Source organism: Porites lutea, chromosome 12 (assembly GCF_958299795.1).
Source record: "Porites lutea chromosome 12, jaPorLute2.1, whole genome shotgun sequence".
Lineage (NCBI taxonomy): Eukaryota > Metazoa > Cnidaria > Anthozoa > Scleractinia > Poritidae > Porites > Porites lutea.
The window spans coordinates 15,453,100-15,471,900 of record NC_133212.1 but is presented as its reverse complement, the minus strand read 5'-3'; the positions used below and the strand labels follow the sequence as shown (position 1 = coordinate 15,471,900).

The 18,801-nt window shown below is 50.9% G+C and overlaps 1 protein-coding gene across 1 annotated transcript in view; it reads right to left on the bottom strand.

The window, feature by feature from the left end:
* LOC140921535 (dedicator of cytokinesis protein 7-like) overlaps positions 1-18,801 on the bottom strand; it is a 189,811-nt gene that overhangs the window by 138,194 nt on the left and 32,816 nt on the right. Inside the window, exons 17-19 of the mRNA XM_073371537.1 lie at positions 18,681-18,751; positions 17,947-18,097; positions 16,643-16,744 (exon numbers count right to left, since the gene is read on the bottom strand). Coding sequence (XP_073227638.1) covers positions 16,643-16,744; positions 17,947-18,097; positions 18,681-18,751 — 324 coding nt within the window. The remainder of the gene's footprint in view (positions 1-16,642; positions 16,745-17,946; positions 18,098-18,680; positions 18,752-18,801) is intronic.

The window sequence follows — 18,801 nt, the reverse complement described above, 5'->3', positions numbered from 1 at the left end:
CATTTGAAATTCCCGCGCTGGACGTGGACTTTTATAGACCGAACCACGTGATCCCTCACGCGCTGGGATTGGTGGACAAGGCTCAGGTGAGAGTCAGGTGAGGGGGTTTGATCGACAAGAGGAAGATCAGGGGTGGTCCCCCCCATGGGTACAGACTCCTTCCATCTCCTCTGGGCCTGGACCGAGATCGGTGATTGGTGGAGGGAACCTTAGATATTAGCCCATCGTCCAGAACAGACGTCAGTTGCGTTTGAGATGCCCAACAAAAATCCAGAGAAAGCGAAACAGTTGAAGCATGAGTGGTACATGAGAAACAAAGAGAGACTATTGCAACAGAAACGTGAACGGCGGGCGACCCAGAAAAAGTTGAAACCACCCCGTCCCCCCAAACCAGCCCCCACCCCCGAACAGAAAGCCAAAGCCCGAGAGTCCAACCGACTGGCCTGCCACCGTTACCGAGCGACCCACGCGGCCCAAGTACGCAGCCTGAATCGGGACTATTACCACAGGAACCGCGAGCGCATTGTGCAGCAGCAGCGGGACCGTCGTGCCAGGGTGCATCAGAACCACCCTTTCCGAAAGTTACGGGCGTTAGCAGACGTGTGTGCCGCCCGATTACTGGAAGTGGAGCATGGATACGCCCGGATCGAGCCAGCCGCCCAAAAAGAGGGACCCCGAGAAAAATAAGATCAACCAAAAACTGTATCGGCAGCGACAATATGCGGCCTTCAACGGGATCGAGGAGGTGAAAGCCCTTCACCGTCGGCGTTACCACGAACGCATGGCGCGTATGAAGGCCAACGGGGAGTACGAGGCCTTCAAGGCCAAAAAGGTCCAGGAGGGCATGCGACGCTACCATGCCATGTCGGAGGAAAAGCGCAATGAGGTGAAACGCAAGAACGCGCAATGCCAAAGGAACTGGATGCAGAAAATGAAGGAGGAGGGGACTTACGAGGCCTACAAACACCGGTTGAATGAACGGCGGCGGGCGTTGCAGGCGGAGAAAAAGCGAATCTTGGGCGAGGAGGGGTGGAGAGCCTTGCAGAAACAAAAGTACGAGCAACGAGTGGAATCGATTCGGCGTCAACGCTGGGAATGGTTGGACGAGCAATTGGACCGTCCCTTTCCCCTCCCGTGGTTGCCGTTAGACTGGGCTGAATCCGAGCCTGAGGAGGAGGACACTGTACAAACCCTTCGAGTGAACGCGTTACAGCAAATGGACCAGTATTTGTAAGAACAAGAATGAGTTTTATTAAAATAAGTGTTGTGACAATTCAATCATGTTGTCTTTTTTATGACTGTGTTCATGTAGTCACATGCCCAATCTCAGTTTGGTTTTCATGATGCGTCTCACAATACGCTCCGTCAGGGTTTTGCGGCCAGGGAGTTGATCAATCTTGGCAATCATCTTGTGATCCGCCACCCATTTATCGTTCAAGGTCTTGGCTTTATCATAGTCCATGTCATGCACCTTCGCAATCCTGTCTAACCGGTTGATGCCGGGATCCCCACGGGCCAATCTTTTTTTCAAATGGGTCCCAGGTCCCATGTACTGATACCCGGGCCAATGAAATTCAATACCCGTCTTGTTGAGGAGGTTTTGCACATCAAATAACTTGCCCCCGCGTTGCGATCGTCGTCGTCGCCTCGGTCGGGCACGGGGCGCAGCAGCAGCACGGCGTCTCCGAGTCCGTCCCATCACGGGGTTTTCCACGTTTTCCAATCCAACGCTTTCTTGGCCAGACCAGCGGCTTTCTTTTTGGCCACTTCAGACGCTTTCTTTCTAAGTTTTTTCTCAATAGCTGGAGAGAGCGTGGAAGAGATCGAGGTCGAGGTCGATGTACCAGGCAACCCTTCGGCCAAGTCTGCACTGCACTGCTCACCTGGGGGGTAAACTTGAGTTTCTTTTTGGCACTGGGGGTGATGTTCGGTTTGGGCGGGACCGGTGGTTTTCTGGGCCCTGCAGGCGTGGACCCTTGTTTTATACCCTGGGTTGTCTTGACCAATTGCGTAAACCACGCTTGCATAGGCCCCGCCTCAAAATCATCGTCGCCGGGGGTCGTAGCCCCTGCTGCGTTCACACCACCGGCCGGGGCCCCAAACGGTTGGCGCACTTTTTTGGTCCAATGGCGTAACTGACGGCTCACGGCTTTGAGTTGAGGCCGTTTCCAGGCATCGGGGGCATCACTGGTCAGGAGGACATGTTGTTTGGCAGCCAAATCGGCGGCTTTGGTCAAGCGGGTATCTTCCACCAATTCTTGTTTGTACTGGTCTCGTAATTGTAAAAAAGCAGGGGCGTTGTCCACCGTGGTGCTCACCATCTCGGGTTCCATGGTGCAACTGAGGTGTCTTGTCTAGCGCATGCAACGTTTATAACATCGGTAGAGTTCAGGCCAGAGGGCACCGCCTTTTTGAGCCATCATGATGGCGCGCCGTCGTTTCACCGAATGCGCGGGTTTGGCCATGGCGCGTAAAGTCTGGGCGTGGGGTTTGAGCAACGTGATGGTATGTCGAGAGCGGGGCACAGTGCCACGGAGAGTGTTCATCACCAATTCACTGATGGCATTGATCTGATCCGCATTCGCCATCCGCAACAATTTTTGTCGTTTGTGTTGATTGGCTTCTTGTAAGACGCTTTTCAAGAACGGGGCTTGACGTTCCATGCGCCACGCCATGATGAATCTTGAGTTCAGGAAAGGACCAAGGTCTATTTATGGTAAAAATGGCTCCACACCTGCCACACAATTCGCCATGATAATGCGTTTGCATGTGATCTCGACACCGTGCACACAGGACCGCGTCATACTGTTCGTCTCAGTCCAAAGCAAACGTGACGGCTTTTCTTTTCTTGGGAGTGGTCCCTTTAGCGTCGGGGCGCCCGCCGTGGGTGTTTCTTCTTCTTAAACGCCCAAGGCGAGAGAGCCACTGCCAACATGGGGAGCACGCCTCCACGTTGCAATCCACGTCGACGGCGTCGTAGTCGGGGGACATAACGATGTCGGCGTCCATTGGGTCCACGGACCATCGTCCAACTAACGCCTGTCCAGGTCCACCCAGGTCTTTTTATACATTTTCATTACATGATGGAACAATTAAACGATTCCCCCGCATAGCGTTTCCGTTTGCCGGATTCCACTTCTCGTCGGCGTTTTTCGCCAATTTTAATGGCGCGCTTGGTTTGATGCTCCCCGATGGCTTTAGTGCTCTTATAGCCGGCTTTGAGAATCCCGAGAGGCAGGCCAGGCTGGACACCCCCCACTTGACCATAGGTCACACGCCGTGGTCGTTTGGCGGGTCGGCGACGCCGAGTCGTGGTGCGTCGGCGTTTGCGTTGGGGTCCCATGACAGATCCTTTTGAGAGCTGAACACCGCCAGCCTCTTTTATACATTCACATCACACTGCACCCCGTTTTTTTGGCATACCCCTTCTTGACCAACCACGTGTTGTAGGAATCCCTAGTACCACTGGCGCGATACTGGCGTTTATAGTCGGCCACCCGTCGTTTGGCGGACTTGACGTCGGCTTTGGAAGGAATCTTCCACATATCCTTGTCCGTCAACAACTGAAACCCTTCCTTGAAATCCACCATGTACGGTACCGTCCCACCCTTCATCCTGCGCCGACGTCGTGTGCGTTTGGCGCTTCGACATTTGCCACACATAGCGCTTCGACATCGACCACACATGGTTTTGGGACGGTAGAAGGAAGGACCCTATTTTTATATCTTTTTTTTTCACGGTCGTCGACCCCGTCCACGGGCTCGGCCACGGCCACGGCCACGTCCTCGGCGAGGTGGTGCAGGGGGTGGACTTGGACTGGAGGTTCGCGTAGAGGTGCGACGTACCGAAGGTCGGCCTCCCTCTTCATACACGGTGGTGACGGTATTGGTATGCGTGATGTTGCGAATGCGTCTCCCTCGAGCACGTTCTTGAGCATCTTCATTCAGCAAATCCAACCGTCGCCTTAATCCTCGCCGTCGATCGTCCTCGTCCTCATCTTCATCCTCGTCCTCCGACGGAGGGGAGGAATCAGGGGACGGTGGAGAGGGCACGCGGGGACGTCGTCGCGGTTGTTTGGCGGCGATGGTGGGACGTCCTGTAGGGGTCGTCACCGTGGAGGTGGTGGTCCTGGTTCCTGCTCCGGCGCTGCGGCGGGCGGTGGAGGGGCGGGAGGGAGCGGTGGTGGTCGTGGCGGTGGTGACAGGTTGTGGTCTGGGTCGTCTGGAGCTGGTGGTGGTGGCCGTAGGACGTGTGCGGGTGGACGTGGTGGGACGGGTTTGGGTGGCTGTCGTGGTGGTGATAGAGGGTGGTGGTGGAGGTGGCGGTGCCGTGGTGGTAGTGCCTGTGCCTGCCACGGGGGGTAAGGTAAAAGCCTCCAAGGCATCGTCCACATTCACCGGGTAGGTCAAGTTAAACGCCTCAATGTCTTGATCCAATTGGGTTCGATCGACCGGCTGGGTCAATTCGGTCACCATGTCCGTCATGCCACTGAGGTCCTGGAAGGGAGGAGGTGCGGTGGGGGAGCCCACGCCAGCGGGCGAGAAGGTCGGGGTGTCCATGCGGACCGATAAGTCACGTTGTTGTCCGCCTTCTCTTTGCCGACGGACCCTGGCGAGTTCTCGTTGCAGCTCGTTTTCGAATGGCAGGGACATCCACGGGAAGGGTATGGACTTGCGCCTTGCCTTCTCGGGGCGTTAAATGACTCCACAATCGGTACCGATCATCCGAGGCCGGATGCACATCCAGCATCAAATAGCCAAAGGGACGGGACGTGATGCGTTTAAACAGGCGCAAGACTTGACGCCATCGGTCGGGAAAGGCTTGCAGTAAAATGGTCCGTATGCCCGTTTGATCCCGGGGATTCTTGAAGGCCACAATGTAATGCGCGTTGCGATTGATGGTCTTGGAAAATTTACCAGGCGGGAATAAATCTTGGGTCAAATACAAGACGGTGATGTTGTGATGATGGGAATCTTTGGTGAACAAATCCAACACGCGTTTATCCTGTCCCCATTCTTCCATCAAATCGTCCAACACCAGCACCCCTCCGCGCGTCCGGCCAAACCATCGGGTCAAATGACGGGGGTCCGGTAACCCGTGATGAAACTGAATCCCATCCTTCTTTTGCATACGGTCAAACCGGGGTTGCCATCGGTCGTACGCATAGACGATCTTGCTGGGTTTGACTTGAAACACGTTGAGGTACCGTAACCATTGTTCCACTAACTCGCTCTTGCCGCTGCCCGACGGGCCAGCCACAATCACACTACTGGGGTGTCGGATCATCCTTCCCACGGTCGAGGCAGACGTCGGTAATGACCCGTGGCCCCTTTGGCGCCCATGCGTTTATACCGTTTGCTACGTCCCAATTGGTTTCCGATTTTATACGCTTTGGCCAACACGCTCATGATCCCCCGTCCGTTTTGACGAAAGCGGGGTCGTCGAGAGGAAGCCCGCTGCCGTCGTCGTCTTGGTCTGCGACTGGGTATGTTGTCCAATACTCGCGGTAGAGTCGTGGCGATTCGAACTGAATGAGATGTTCCATGGTCTCTCTTAAATGCGTTTCACTCATGGTGTCCATGTAGTGTTTGAGGGAAACCCAGTCCTGGTCTTGGGCCAGTTGGCGGGCCATTAACCAATGATACCCATCCCAGGCATCGACGCCTTGGACCGTGTTCACCCGTTCAATGGGGTGTAACCACCAATACAGGGTTTCTTCTAAGAGAAAGGCATCGACCACACGCTGGACATCGCCTCGCGTAATCATGATGAGATACAATGACCACTCTTTCACCACACACCTCGTTTTTATGGGTTTTTTTATTTTAACACTCACAATGATTACACAGCATAAAGGCCTGGTGGCTCACATTCTTTTGCCCCCCTTCAGGTCGGGCATCGACTTCATCTTGTACTTCTTGTTTAATCACCCGTTTCAAGCGATCGGCCACTTTCTGGTCATTCAACACTAAGTTGTCGCAACTCCATTGACTCAAAAAGTCTTGATACGACTGGCCTTGGGCGCGGGCTTTCAGGAAAAATAACGCATAATGGCCACAGGTCTGACTATCCAGGGCTTGCAGGGTCTGGTCACTGCGGATCAAATGTTTCCATTGACCCCACCATTGATGCAGGTCCGGGTTGGTATACACGTGCAGGGGCAGACCATAACTGTCAAAGACCTCGCATTTGTTCTGTTCCGTCCACAGGCCCAACCAATGTTGTCCTGGTTCTCCCGCAGGATCGGTGTTGACAATGTAGGCTTGACGGACACTCCTGGGGGGTGAGCGGGGTAACTGGTCGGCTGGGTACACACCATGAAACACGCGTCGTAATTGGGGATCTTCTAGGGCCAAGGTCCGCAACACTGCATCACTGAGCGCCACAAACTCCATGACCGGTGTCTTCTGTCTTCTGAGGCCACCTCAAGCGTTGATGTTGTACTTTATACCTCCCAGATGATTGATCTCATACATGTTTTCATACTCACTCCATACCAACACCGTGATGTTGTGATTGACAGCCGCTGGGGTTGCGATACTGGGGGTCATCGGCTTTTCCACTGGGTACATTGTTGAACAGGAACAATGTGCAGTTCTTGCCTTGTCCCCAATCACCAGGCAGCAGCATGGGAATCTTGTCTTCATTGTAGGCACCCATGGCTTGTAGAAATCGATCGTACCCCAGTAGATCTTCATAGGCTTGATCTCCAGTCAGTTGCAGGGTTCTGTAAGGGTATTCTTCGCCATTCAAGGGCTGACGTATTTGGGTGACGCCAAACTTTTCAAAGGCAAAGGGGTATCTTTGTAGGTCTCCATTGAAGGTATTGGAATGCAGTAACCCGACCATCACTCGGTCAGGAAATCGACCCACAAACACATTGTCTTGTTCCCACTGGGTGGTTCGTCCATCGAAGGAAAAGGTGCGGATTTCGCTCCGCACCACTGGGTAGCGGGCAATCTGTTTGCCCAGCTGTCTTTCTTTCTGCAGTCTGACATAGACGCTGGCATTCAAGGTCACTTTTCTCATCAGCAACGTGACTTTGATGTCTTCTGGGTGAATGGCTGGAAATTTTTTGGCAACCAAGGTTCCTTTGTTCGGACTGCCCATCAAGTAGACGGTGTTGGGGTTGAGGAAGAGTTCAAAGTCCATCTGGACATTGGGGACCAATAATTTGCCTGTTCTGAGGGGTGGCAAATGGGGTTGAATGAGGAAGGTGTGCCAATGTTCACTCAGCATCTGGCTAGTCAAGGCATGCAATTCTGTATTGCCACTCCAATTCGCATTGGTGGGGACATCGGAATTGGCTGCGGTGGCTCCCATTTCTGCAATCACATTCAGCTGATTGACCCATCCTTGGGGGGCTAACTTGGTGGCTCCTTCGTCTCGGCTGTAGTTCAAGAGGGTTTCTAGGTAGGCTCTGTAATGGTAGGTGTTGCTCTGTTCCGTCATGAGGACCCCATTCATGCTCAGGGTGATATCTCGAAAGATGGAGTGTCCAAAATTGTTGACGCAGTAAACATGTCTCGATTCGTTGGCATCGGAGATGAGCAGACCAGCATGCAATCCGGTATACCCAGCGGCTGGATTGGTCAGACGGACTTTGACTTTGAATCGGAGGGAATTAGGATCGTAATAATCGTCGGAGCCCGGAATGGAGAACGTGATGGGCTGGATGCCTGTCAAGGCGGGTTGAAACTCCACCTCCCGAGAGGCTTCGTACCGATAATCCACATCGGGCACGTCAAACAGTTGGAGCGACATGGTGCGGACTGTCCATGGGGTTTTAACGTTGTCCCCTTTTTATACCCTTGCTCATCCGTTGCTGGAGCCAGCGTTGCCTCCTGGCTTTTTCTTGGTTGGCCCACAACACCTGCCTGGGATCCCCCATGCGCATGCGAGTGGACAGGCCAAAAATCGTGCCCCCTTTCATCTGGCGAACTTGTCGAGTCATCCTCTTCTCCATGTAGAGGGGGTCCAACAGGCGGGAGGACGTGTGCATCAAGGGATAGCGCGCCGTGGTGGACTTGCCAAAGATCGTGCCCCCTATTTGGTACGGCGAGATGAACCGTCCACGGGCGCGTTGCCGTCGAATGCGATTTTGCGTTTTGAGAAAGCCACCCACGCGTACCATCTTGTTTTCACAGTCCAAAGATATCCCGTACACGTTGCGTGGCTCTTTTATAGGTATTTTGGGCGGTGCGTTTGGCTTTGTGTTTGCCGGCCGCCCAAGCCATGGCGGGGGCTTTGCGTTTCAACCCGCGGGTGAGTTGCGCACTTCGATCCGCCCACGTCTCCGCTGCACTCTTGCCTCGTTGGATATCTTGCAGTCCCGCTTGAGCTTGCTGCACGATCAGGGGTCCCGCCAGTTTGATCAACTCTTCGGCCAAGCCCTGGCCTTCTTGCCGGGTGACCACGGGCGTGTGGTACCGCGTTAAACTGCCTCCGCGCATGGTCGGTTCACGTCGAGGTGCTTTTGGTCCCTCGCGAAGCGTGGGTGGCTTTTTATAGCTGTTTGAGACCGATGGTCACCAGGGTTTTGCCCGGGGGTAAAATGGCCAGGGGTCCACTGGTACTGGCAATCTCCACTTCCAAGATATCCATCTGTTGTCCTCGCACTTTGATCCATCGATGGTGCAGGGGTTCCGCGGTGCTTTCCCCATCGCCCGTTCTCAGCAATTGCACTTCCCGCAACAGGGGAAACTTGCCACTGCCCACCACGGTGGATTCCACCAAATCCGAATAGACCATGACGGTGCGTTTGCGGGTCCCCACAATCTTTTCAAAGGAAGCATCCAGGTTGTTCAATTGCCATTCAAACCCCATCAGCAATTTCAACCACCGGATATTCTGAATAGTTGTCACCGCAAAGGGAACGCTGGTGTAATTGACACCCTCGTAATTGTCCCCTTCCCAATTGAAATATTGACGAGCACCCGAACCCACTGGATCGGTGGCCTCATTGTAGTTGTTGGTTGGTAGAGTATATTGCAGGTTGGGACCCAGGACAAAATCACGCGTGCCATACCCAGTCTTACCCGTCTTTCTGCGCACCAATCCAAACTTGAGGGCAATGTCTAGGTTGATGAAAAATTCCGTCATCATGGCTTGGCGATTGTTCATGAGATCTTGTTTAGGAATCCCATGAAGCACCAAGGCATTGTCTTTCCACGTTAATCGAGGCATCGCGTTTTTCTTGACAAATAGCACCGGTTTCTCATCGCGGTTATTCACCAATAAATTGTATTGTTGCGTCATCATCATCGCCATGATTTTGTTATGCACTTCTTGCATCACGCGTTGCCAAAACATAGCTCCTGTGGACACGATTTGGTCGGCATTCATGACCTCTTCTAATTCCACCATTTGTACCACTGTAGGCACTTCTATACGCAGATACCCTGAAGTGGCTGGGTTGCCCGTGTCTGTCCACTTGCGAATCATTCGCGGGTACGAAAATCGGACCACTTTGGTATGAGGATCCGCGGCGATGATGGCATTGCTCTGCCCTTGATCCGGGACCGTCAGCGACATCAACGAGGCATGCCACCCCTCGCCTGGTAGGGAGAGCCGTTCGGGCAGTCGCACCTTGAAACTGTTGTTGGCATTGTTGGGAAACTCGTTGGTCGCATCACTGACAAGCGTCAGGCGTTTAATCTCGTTCATGATGAAGAGTGGTCCCCTCTGAACAGGGGCAGGGTCCTTTTATAGCCACTGGTCCACTTTCTGTTTGCTGCGAGGGACGCGTCCCACCAACGAATTGAAGGTTGATTGTTTAGGATGAAAACACACTTGCTGGGCAATGTTGGGAAAGGCCCGTGCCAACTCCATCAGGGTCATGCAAGTCTTGGGTTTGGGGGGTTTCTTTTGGCGCATCGGTGGATGACGACCCGCGCGTCGGCGTTGTTTTTTCTTGGGTGGGGAACGCAATGCCCCTCGTTTCTTGGCATACTCTTCGGCTCGATGGTAGGCATTGGCGTACGCCCATTGAACCAGGCTTGCACCTTTTTATTCAAAAATTCTTTGCCTTGATCTGTCTGCACGCGGAGCGGTCGTCGCGGTGAGGCTTGTCGACGAATCCTTTCCAACCCTCGGATCATCTCCGTGCTGCTTTTGGATTTGATGGGGACGGCCCAGGCATACTTGGACAGGACGTCGATCACCGTCAACAAATATTTGTCCCCCTGATTCCATCGACTGAGTTTTTGCATGTCGACCAAATCCATCTGCCATTGTTCGTCTCGGTCAAAGACCAACGTGGGCGCGGTGGGAAACCGCGTCCGTCGGGGTTTGTGGAGGGTATAACTCAACACCGATTGGAGAATCCGTTGCGCTTGCGGGGTTTTCAATTTATGGGCTTGGGCAAAGGGTTGGACCCCGCCCAAGGCCCCGGGTGCTTGGGGATCTTCGTAAGCACGTGGCAACGACATCAAGACACTGACACACGATCATAGCCAATCTCTGTCTTTAATAGTTTTTTTCATACACCTACATGATTTTTTGAAAACAAAATCGAGCTACCAAAGTTCTTATGCAAATGGCGCCTGCTCTCAAAGTCTCTCTCCTTGGCTTTGGCGGCTTCCCCAAACTGATTGAACCACGACCTATTCCTCTCCACAAAATCCCTCTCTGGGCTGTTTTTTTTCCAAAGGGGGATAGGTGGAACCTCTCTGGTTTGGATCTCAGGGGGTGTGTCTCTCACCCATCGTCTCAGCGTGAGTTGCGCTGGCTCTCGGGGACACCACAGCGGACCATGGAGCCATTGAAAGTAGCCACAGGGGTCTTGTCCTGGGAGAAAGCTCCCACAACTGAAAAACACTTTCTGGTAATTCTTGCTGGTACGACTCAATTTCATCTTGGGGACGAATCCACATTTGCACTTGAGCTCCCCTCGTTGCAATCGGGCACGGACTTGAGGGTGCGTGTCTTCTTTCAATTTCTCCATTATCACTTCCCGAGACTCTTCAAACAAATAGACGGGACACCCTTCTTGGGGGCACTTGAACCTCAACTGGCCAAATTGGGTGTGGGGGTTGACACACTGGATGTAGTGACGAGGATGAAAGGGACACGTTTCATACAAGAGATCGTTCAACTGGGTCTCCATCTGGTCGAGGTCGTGTTCTTCCCATTCCCCGACTTCCTTGGCAGGATCAGCCTGACACGTCCCTTCCTCGACACACTCTTCCTCATAGTCCTTCAGGGTTCCCTCCATCAGGTCGTCGACGGAACAGACGGGGGAGGGTGTAGGGGGTGTCAGTGGGTCTGCTCGGGGCAGGGCGTTCAGGGCCAACACGAGTTCACTGGTGGGGGTCGGTTCCACTTTCCTCTCTACGGCTAGCGCTTGGGCTTCCTCGTTCCCTTTGGGTTTCTTACTACTCACTCGGCGTCGTTTGCGTCCTGAGGGCACCGCGGCAGGTTGAGTGGCTTGACGTTCCATGTCTGGGCGGAATGACGCTGGGTGCACGTCTTGCCTGCCTTTTATAGCCCATTTCCCTGCGTCTCGTGATCCTCATAGGATCTTTTTTCCACCAATCCTGACTCAGCCCTTACACTCGTGAGGGTGGTGTGATGGGAGGGTCCGCCAATCAGAGCACACGCCTTCCCCTATAAAACAGAGGTGGCACAACAGCCATCTCATTCATCACAGCCCTCTCCCATCCAAGGTAAGCGATCATGGTGCTCCACGAAGTGGGTCTCTTGTACTGTACGCTGATGATGATGAACTGCATACCATGTGGGCTTGGACTCCGTTGTCTCACCCTAAACACTGTGTATTATTTGTATTTTTTCACAGAGTATGCCCCTGACCATTTACACGGGGGGTGCCAAAGGCGTGGACACGCATGTGGAACGATTATGTCAGTTGTATGGTCATGCGTGTGTGGTCCTCATCCCACCCTGTCACCCTCGAGCCAAGTCCCTCACGCCCTTGACGCAGTCCGAGTTGGACGCCGCCACCCCCACCGTCACCCAGGCGGCGTTTTGATTGGGTCGACAAATCCATCATCCTATCAGCCTCCAGTATATCCAGCGGAATTATCACGTGATCCAGCCGGCGTCCTTAGTCTTGGCGGTGGGCTATTTTGACGAGTTGCGCAAGCATCTATTGGGTGGGACAGGATGGAGTGTGGTCATGGCCCAGCTCTTAGGCAAACCCCTCTATGTCTTTGATGTGGATAGGGAACAATGGTCTTGGTGGAATCCCACCTCCCAAGCCTATCAACCCTGTGAAGGCATGACCGAGGACATTCTCGCGCTACCCACCCTCCAAGACAAAACCGCCATTGTAGGCACGCGTGAAGAAGACCAAGCGATCTATCCCACCCTGGACGCTTTATTCAAACACAAATTTAAAAAAAACTGCTATAGAACACATCACTTGTTTTTAATGAATATCAAGGACAATAAATTGCATGGCTGACATGACATTCATGATCAAGTCCAGTCTCTTCATCACTTTGTCCACCGTATCGTACGAGGCCTTCCTCCTGCCAATCATGACGGGGCGTTGTCCAAGGGGACACTGGGGGATCCGATGTTTGAATGTGTCAATCACAAACGCAATGCCTTCGTTCATCAGGCGGTCGAGATTGGGGGGCTGACGCGCCATTTCCACCATCATGCCAATCTGAAACCCAGACACAAAAAAAACGCTCAGTCAACGAACAAAACAAAACAAGCAAAGGACACTTTTCCCCTTACCGATAACCGGTGATCCATGAGGCGGTGGCAGTGGTGGCACCCATTTTTCCGGGGCGCGTGCAACCGCACCACCACTTGGTTCCACCAACGGTCCTCGCCCAGGTGTTGAGGGAAGCCTGTGAGGTCGCATTTGGGTAACCCCTTCAACTCTCGTACCACCTTCTTTCGCCTGTCCATGGTGTAAAAACAGTGCACCCAAAACATAATCTTGATCTGAACCTCCAAGGGCAACACGCGGCCAAATGGCTTGTTGTTGGGATCGACCAACCCTCGGCAGTCCACCTTGACAGAGCAAAATGAGGCGACTGACCTCTCTACGTGGTGTTCCCCTTATTCATCCTCCGGTATCCACCAATCCTCTCCTCGCGCTAGACCCCCTGGTCCAGAGATGAAAAGTGTACCCATGGGGGGCACCCCCTAGAGTCTCCTCTCGTGTTCAGACTCCCCCACGTGATGGCTCTCCACCAATCAGATCCGCTCGTGGAGTCTCTAAATCACGTTGCGCGCCCCGTGTTGGCTCATTCCAGTTTGTTCAGTGTTGCTGATCAAGATGGTGAGCTCGCTGCAATCGATTGTCCTGTACTCGGTGCCGATTGCTATCCTGTTTGACATGCTGAAGATGTTGGACCGCCTCCCGATGGGAAAGGAATGCCTGCGCGCCCTGTTCAGACGATGCACCCACGAGGAACTGCGTGATTGGGCGAAAACGTTGCCGTGGGACCACCCCGTTGCCCGGAAACTCGATCATGAGGTCCATCGCCGCCGCATGGCTGGTGAGTCCCATTTGCTTTTTTTGTATCACCCGGGTGTGGGTTTTCCTCATATCCCTTTTTTGATTCATAGACGTGTTCCCGGGGTTTGAGTTTCTACGAACCGTGCTGTGGCCTGTCCACCTGTGTCTTTGCCCTCGACGAGCTCGACTCAATTGGGCCGCGCGGTTCTGGGTTCCAACCTGTTCCTGTTAAATTTTTTTTGGATAGATTTCTTGGATTTTGTGGAAAACCAACCCGTCTGCCACATTTACCAGTGGGTCGCTCATCCCACCCGTGGCGGAGTGTGTAACCACTGTGAACGCATGATGGATGGTTTGACAATGGATGATGTCATTGCTGGTAACAGGGAGGGGTCCCTCACCGAAGATGATGTGGTCGAGTATGTGCAGAGTGGGGACCCCAACCATCGGGACTGGGACGATTGGCCGCTACGTATGACCTTCCGGATCAATTCGTTTCTCCGGGCCCAGGGTCCCGTAGGTGAACCGGATTTGGCTGCCCTGGGTTTTTTAGATGATTAATTTTAACTAATTTTTTTACAGGCACGCATTGCCTGTTACGTCATCACACGCAATGGATCCGCCCTTTACAATCCGGTTTCTTTCGTACCAGTATTCCCATCTTGATTCGACTTTGCACCTCTTTGTAGGCTTTCATTATACGTTAAAACACTATGGAGGATGGATTAGACCCGTGCAATTGCGATGTCATTATAGTACTGTTAGATGTGTAATTAGTCTTCATGAAACGTTTCAGATGTGACTTCTACTATTGACCAATGGGGGTGGATCCTCCCCTTGCAACATCTCATTCAATTCTGCAATCACACTACTTTCTAGGTACGCATTTCTACCTCAAGAACAACCACCGGCTCCGAGACGATATCAATTACTTATTAATGAGCTTACAGCATTATTATTAATTTCTTTGTAGATTCGCATACCATTCTCAGCACCCACAGGGTTCACGGTACCTCCGCTGCATGGTGTTTCCTCGGCAGTATCGTGCAGTGGTACACTGGATCAGGGGTCCCCCTTCCATTTCCGAGACCCATTAAATTACTCTGTTGTCGTTGTTATTTGAACTTTCGTCTTGCCAGCGACTTACACGTGCCCTGTTATTGGTGCGAGATGTTGCAAGGCATGGGGTACCCACCCCGTCCTTAAAAAACTTATGTTTTTTTCCTTTTTTCAGATTCTCGTTTTGTCATACGAGCCATTTATCTCCCTTTCCTTTTTCAGCCATTGCCCAGGTGATGGACCAACATTCGAGGTCCCTCCAAAATCTGACGGGACAATTATATTTTGTGTGTAAACGGTGCTGGATTTATTTACGGCACGTGTCCACCCTCCATGAACCCTGTCGGGGCTGTGCGATGATGGACAGCATGGATTGGGAATTCTGAACACCCGGCAGGGGGAGGTCTGCATGGTGGCGCCACCCCTGCTGGATGTTCATGATTTTTTTTTTTGGAATTTAATTAGATTCCCATTGGATCCTCCAACGGGTGATGATTTTCCAAAGCTGGCCCATCCCTCATAAACTTTGTATTGTCAATCATCAAGGATGGTCCAGCTTACTCCATTTGTTCAAACCTTTTTCCCAGAAACGCATTGGATCCTAGACCATTTTGATTTCACGCAAGACTGGATTTTAATAGAATTGTTTTGTGTACAATCCTTCCAGGGCGTGACACCATGAGGGCGTCACACACGTCCCGTTTGTAATTAAGTCTTTTTTGTTTTCCAGTCAATCATTGGACAATAAACCACCGCCTCGTGCGTGGCAATGGTCGACTTTTCCTCATTCAGTTTGCTTCTTGGATCTAAAAACTGTCATTCCATTTTTTTTTTTTTGTAGGTATTTTTTTTCATGTCAATTTGTTCTTGATCAAGCCATGGTCTTTCTTAGGGTTCAACCATTACATTCCATGGCCTCATCCGCATCACATGACTTCAATAGCCAGGAAGCAAACACCCTTTCTTATGTTCACTTATTAATGTCAAGGGCGTGACGTCACTCGGACGTCACACACGTCCCGTATGTAACTTAGGGTACTCTCGAGATTTGTTTTGCATTAAATGATGTGGATGGATGATGTTGACCACCATACAGTGTGTTTTTTATTGACTTCTGGTGATGCGAGGGGTCTGGGGCTTCGTTTGAGTGTTTGCGCATGCGCCATAGGTCTAGGCGGAAATGTGCTCCTATGAATGCGGGGGACCTGGGGAGTCGTTTGGCGGTTTGCGCATGTGCCTATGATCCCAATCACGTGACTACGCAGGACAAACGTCTGGGGCCGAACTGCGCATGCGTCGCGCTTGTTACCAGGTTCTACGCGGTACGTTCATTAAAACTATGTGAACTATGAGGATCAAACACTTGTGTGCGTGTTCTTTTTCCCATGGGGTCACGTGAACATTCATGCCCAAATATGGGGATTTGTGACGTCAATGAGGTCACATGGGCTCAATGCTCGATTCTGATTGGTCGAACACTATTTGTGCTGCGCTCGGATTGGTTAGGACCATTTGTAGCCACTATCACTACTTTTACCACCCACGTTCAAACCTGTTAACAACCTGATTTGTTCCAAGACGGGTTTGATGTGAGTGGTAAAACGCGCAACATTGCTATTTAACTCGTTTTGCAGCAATGTTGCCAGACAAGTTGCACAGTTTTTTGTTGCCCGTTTTTCCGTAGCTTTAGAACCCCCGGGTTATATTTATTTCAGGCACTTTTGAGGGGGGCTTATTTAATTTAGCGAAGCTGGTGATGTCATTTATTTATAAAGAACTCTAGACAAGTGGAAAAACTCAGGCTCAAGAAGTTGGAGGTCATGCAGCCGAAGATCAAAAACAACGTCAAACTTCCAGTACGTGAATAAATCATATCGGACCAGTCCACATGAAGTGTTACAGTCGTGAGTAGGTAATACATTCTACTAAGGAAGAAGAGGGAGTATATAATAACTCTCTTCCTTCCCCTAACAAATTAGGGGCTATTAGAGAGAGGATACGGTATTCAATTCGTACGCAGTTCTGACTTTGAGTCAGTGGATAAATTTAATCGTTTGACCATTCAAATGAAACCTCAGTCACACACAGCACCTTTTTAAAGTAATAAGCAACAATTAACAACTAACTAGACTTTCATTCTGTTACCTCTGCAGAGAACATGCTATAACTTAACGGTAGTTTCTCCAATGAAACAGGAAGAAGAAATTCACCCAGGGATAGCCGTCCCTCATTCAGAGCAGGAATCCACTGTTTAAGAAAAATAAAACGACAAAAGTAGCAGTTGAACACAAATAAACACGCGTCTTTACGCCAGTTAGTCCAAAATAGATCATTATTACTGAGCGCAAATTACACACAATACAATTTGTTAAGTTGAAGGGTTCTGTTGGACAAGAGTGCCCACTACAGTGAGACATCAAAAAGGCAAAAGTGTAGTGGAAAAATTGTTACCGCATGATCACTATAATTTTATCTTGATCATTGGAGTTTGTTTGTTTCATGCTTCTTTCCACAAGAGCTTACAATGTAATTGAATTCCTACTGTAATGATCATTGATTGACTTAGGCCCTGTCCTAGCCTGTGTACAAACCCCCCCTCCCACTCCCCTTAGGAAACCTTCTCCGATTTTTCCTGAGGGGAGGGGGGAGTGGCCTGTACACAGGCTAGCCCTGTCCACACGTATCCGTTTTCGTTTCAAAAAGGATTAGTTCTTTCTCCGGTTTGGCCTACCGTCCACACGTATCCAGTGAAATGGTCACCGAAAACGCCAGTTTTTCGTTAACGTGTGGACGGACGAAAGTGGAGGTTTTCGAGTACGATGATGTCATACATGATATGCTCCGAAAGGGATGCTATCGTATTTACATTGCTTTAGCGTTTCCGTGTGAACGGGGCCTTAATTTCTCGCGAACATTTCTACCATGAATGTTTTTTCAAGTTCATATGAAGCCTGCGAAATCAGCCGTTTCTCCTCGCTCCTCACCGCTGGGGACGTTGCTCGAGGAGGAACGTCTACCACTCAGAGACAAATTCCCTACTGATGACGTAAAATCTGTCCGGAATCCGGTCAGAAGCGCTAATTGGTCGACGGAGTAGTTACACTGTTTTAGCTATTGTTTACGAATGACAGACAGAAGACCTAAGGCTACAAAGGTCAAATGTAAACGCGATGAATCTATAACAAAACAGTCAATATTTCTGGAATATATTCTTCTCTAGTGGTAACATTTGAGGTGCGCAAATGAACACAATACTTAACCAAAATCGACCAGGAGAAACGTTAAATCGAACAAATGTGCATTCGGAACCCCATGACTACCGGATTTATTATGTAAATACTGATCTACGTCATGAGTATGAAATTTCTGTCGCTGAGTCGCAGACCTTCCTCCTCGCGAGACGTTCCCAGCGGCGAGGAGCGGCTGTTTTCGTAGGCTTTATTGTATACCGTGTATCCAATGGGAGTTTCAGTCGGTCCTTTCTCGTCGGGTTTTTTTCCTGTTGAGCAGCTGATGTGGTAAAACGTGAACAGCAGATGGTGCTCTAGTGTCAAATTAGGTGGTAACTTAATTTTGATTTCTTCATAAAAGTCTGGGGCCCTACGATAACAACAAAATAAATCAAAAGTGGTCAATTTTATTATTAAGGGAATTAAAATACTTTTAAAATCTGTTGTTGAAACAATTTACAAAAGGTGTGGATTTTACACGTCGCCTCTTCTCACCCCACTCCTACCCGGCGTAAAACGCTTTCTCTCCCTGGAGCAATTAAGGTTTCCGGCACACAAGGGATCAATTTAGGTCTCTGAGAAACTGCCCACCTACCCGTCCCCTAAGGCAACATTTTGCCCTTAATGAGACGTAAGTGTTAATGTTAGCTTAGGGGATGGGTAGGTGTGCAGTTTCTCAGAGACCTGAATTTGACCCAAGGAGAGAACGCTTTTTACGCCGGGTAGAAGTGGGGTGAGAAGAGGTTCACATGAGCTGAACTCAAGTCAATCTGCTTTGCAAAGCTGCTGAGCGAAAAGACCGATTCTGCAGAGAAACAGGCGAACTTGATGAGTAAGTCGTCCCAAACCGACATAAAGCCGGCTCTTGTGAAGTACACTGTTTGACCCGGGCCTACCATCTCCTATGCTGGCATGAACACTAATTCAAAAGCCAACAATAACAAAAAACCTACTTATTGTGATAAGTAACAGCTGACCAAGCTTCGGACTGCATAGCTGCGGTACTTGATTTACCAAATACGCACTGAAACACAGAAAATCAAAATAACTTATTCAGTGTTTAGTGAATTCATT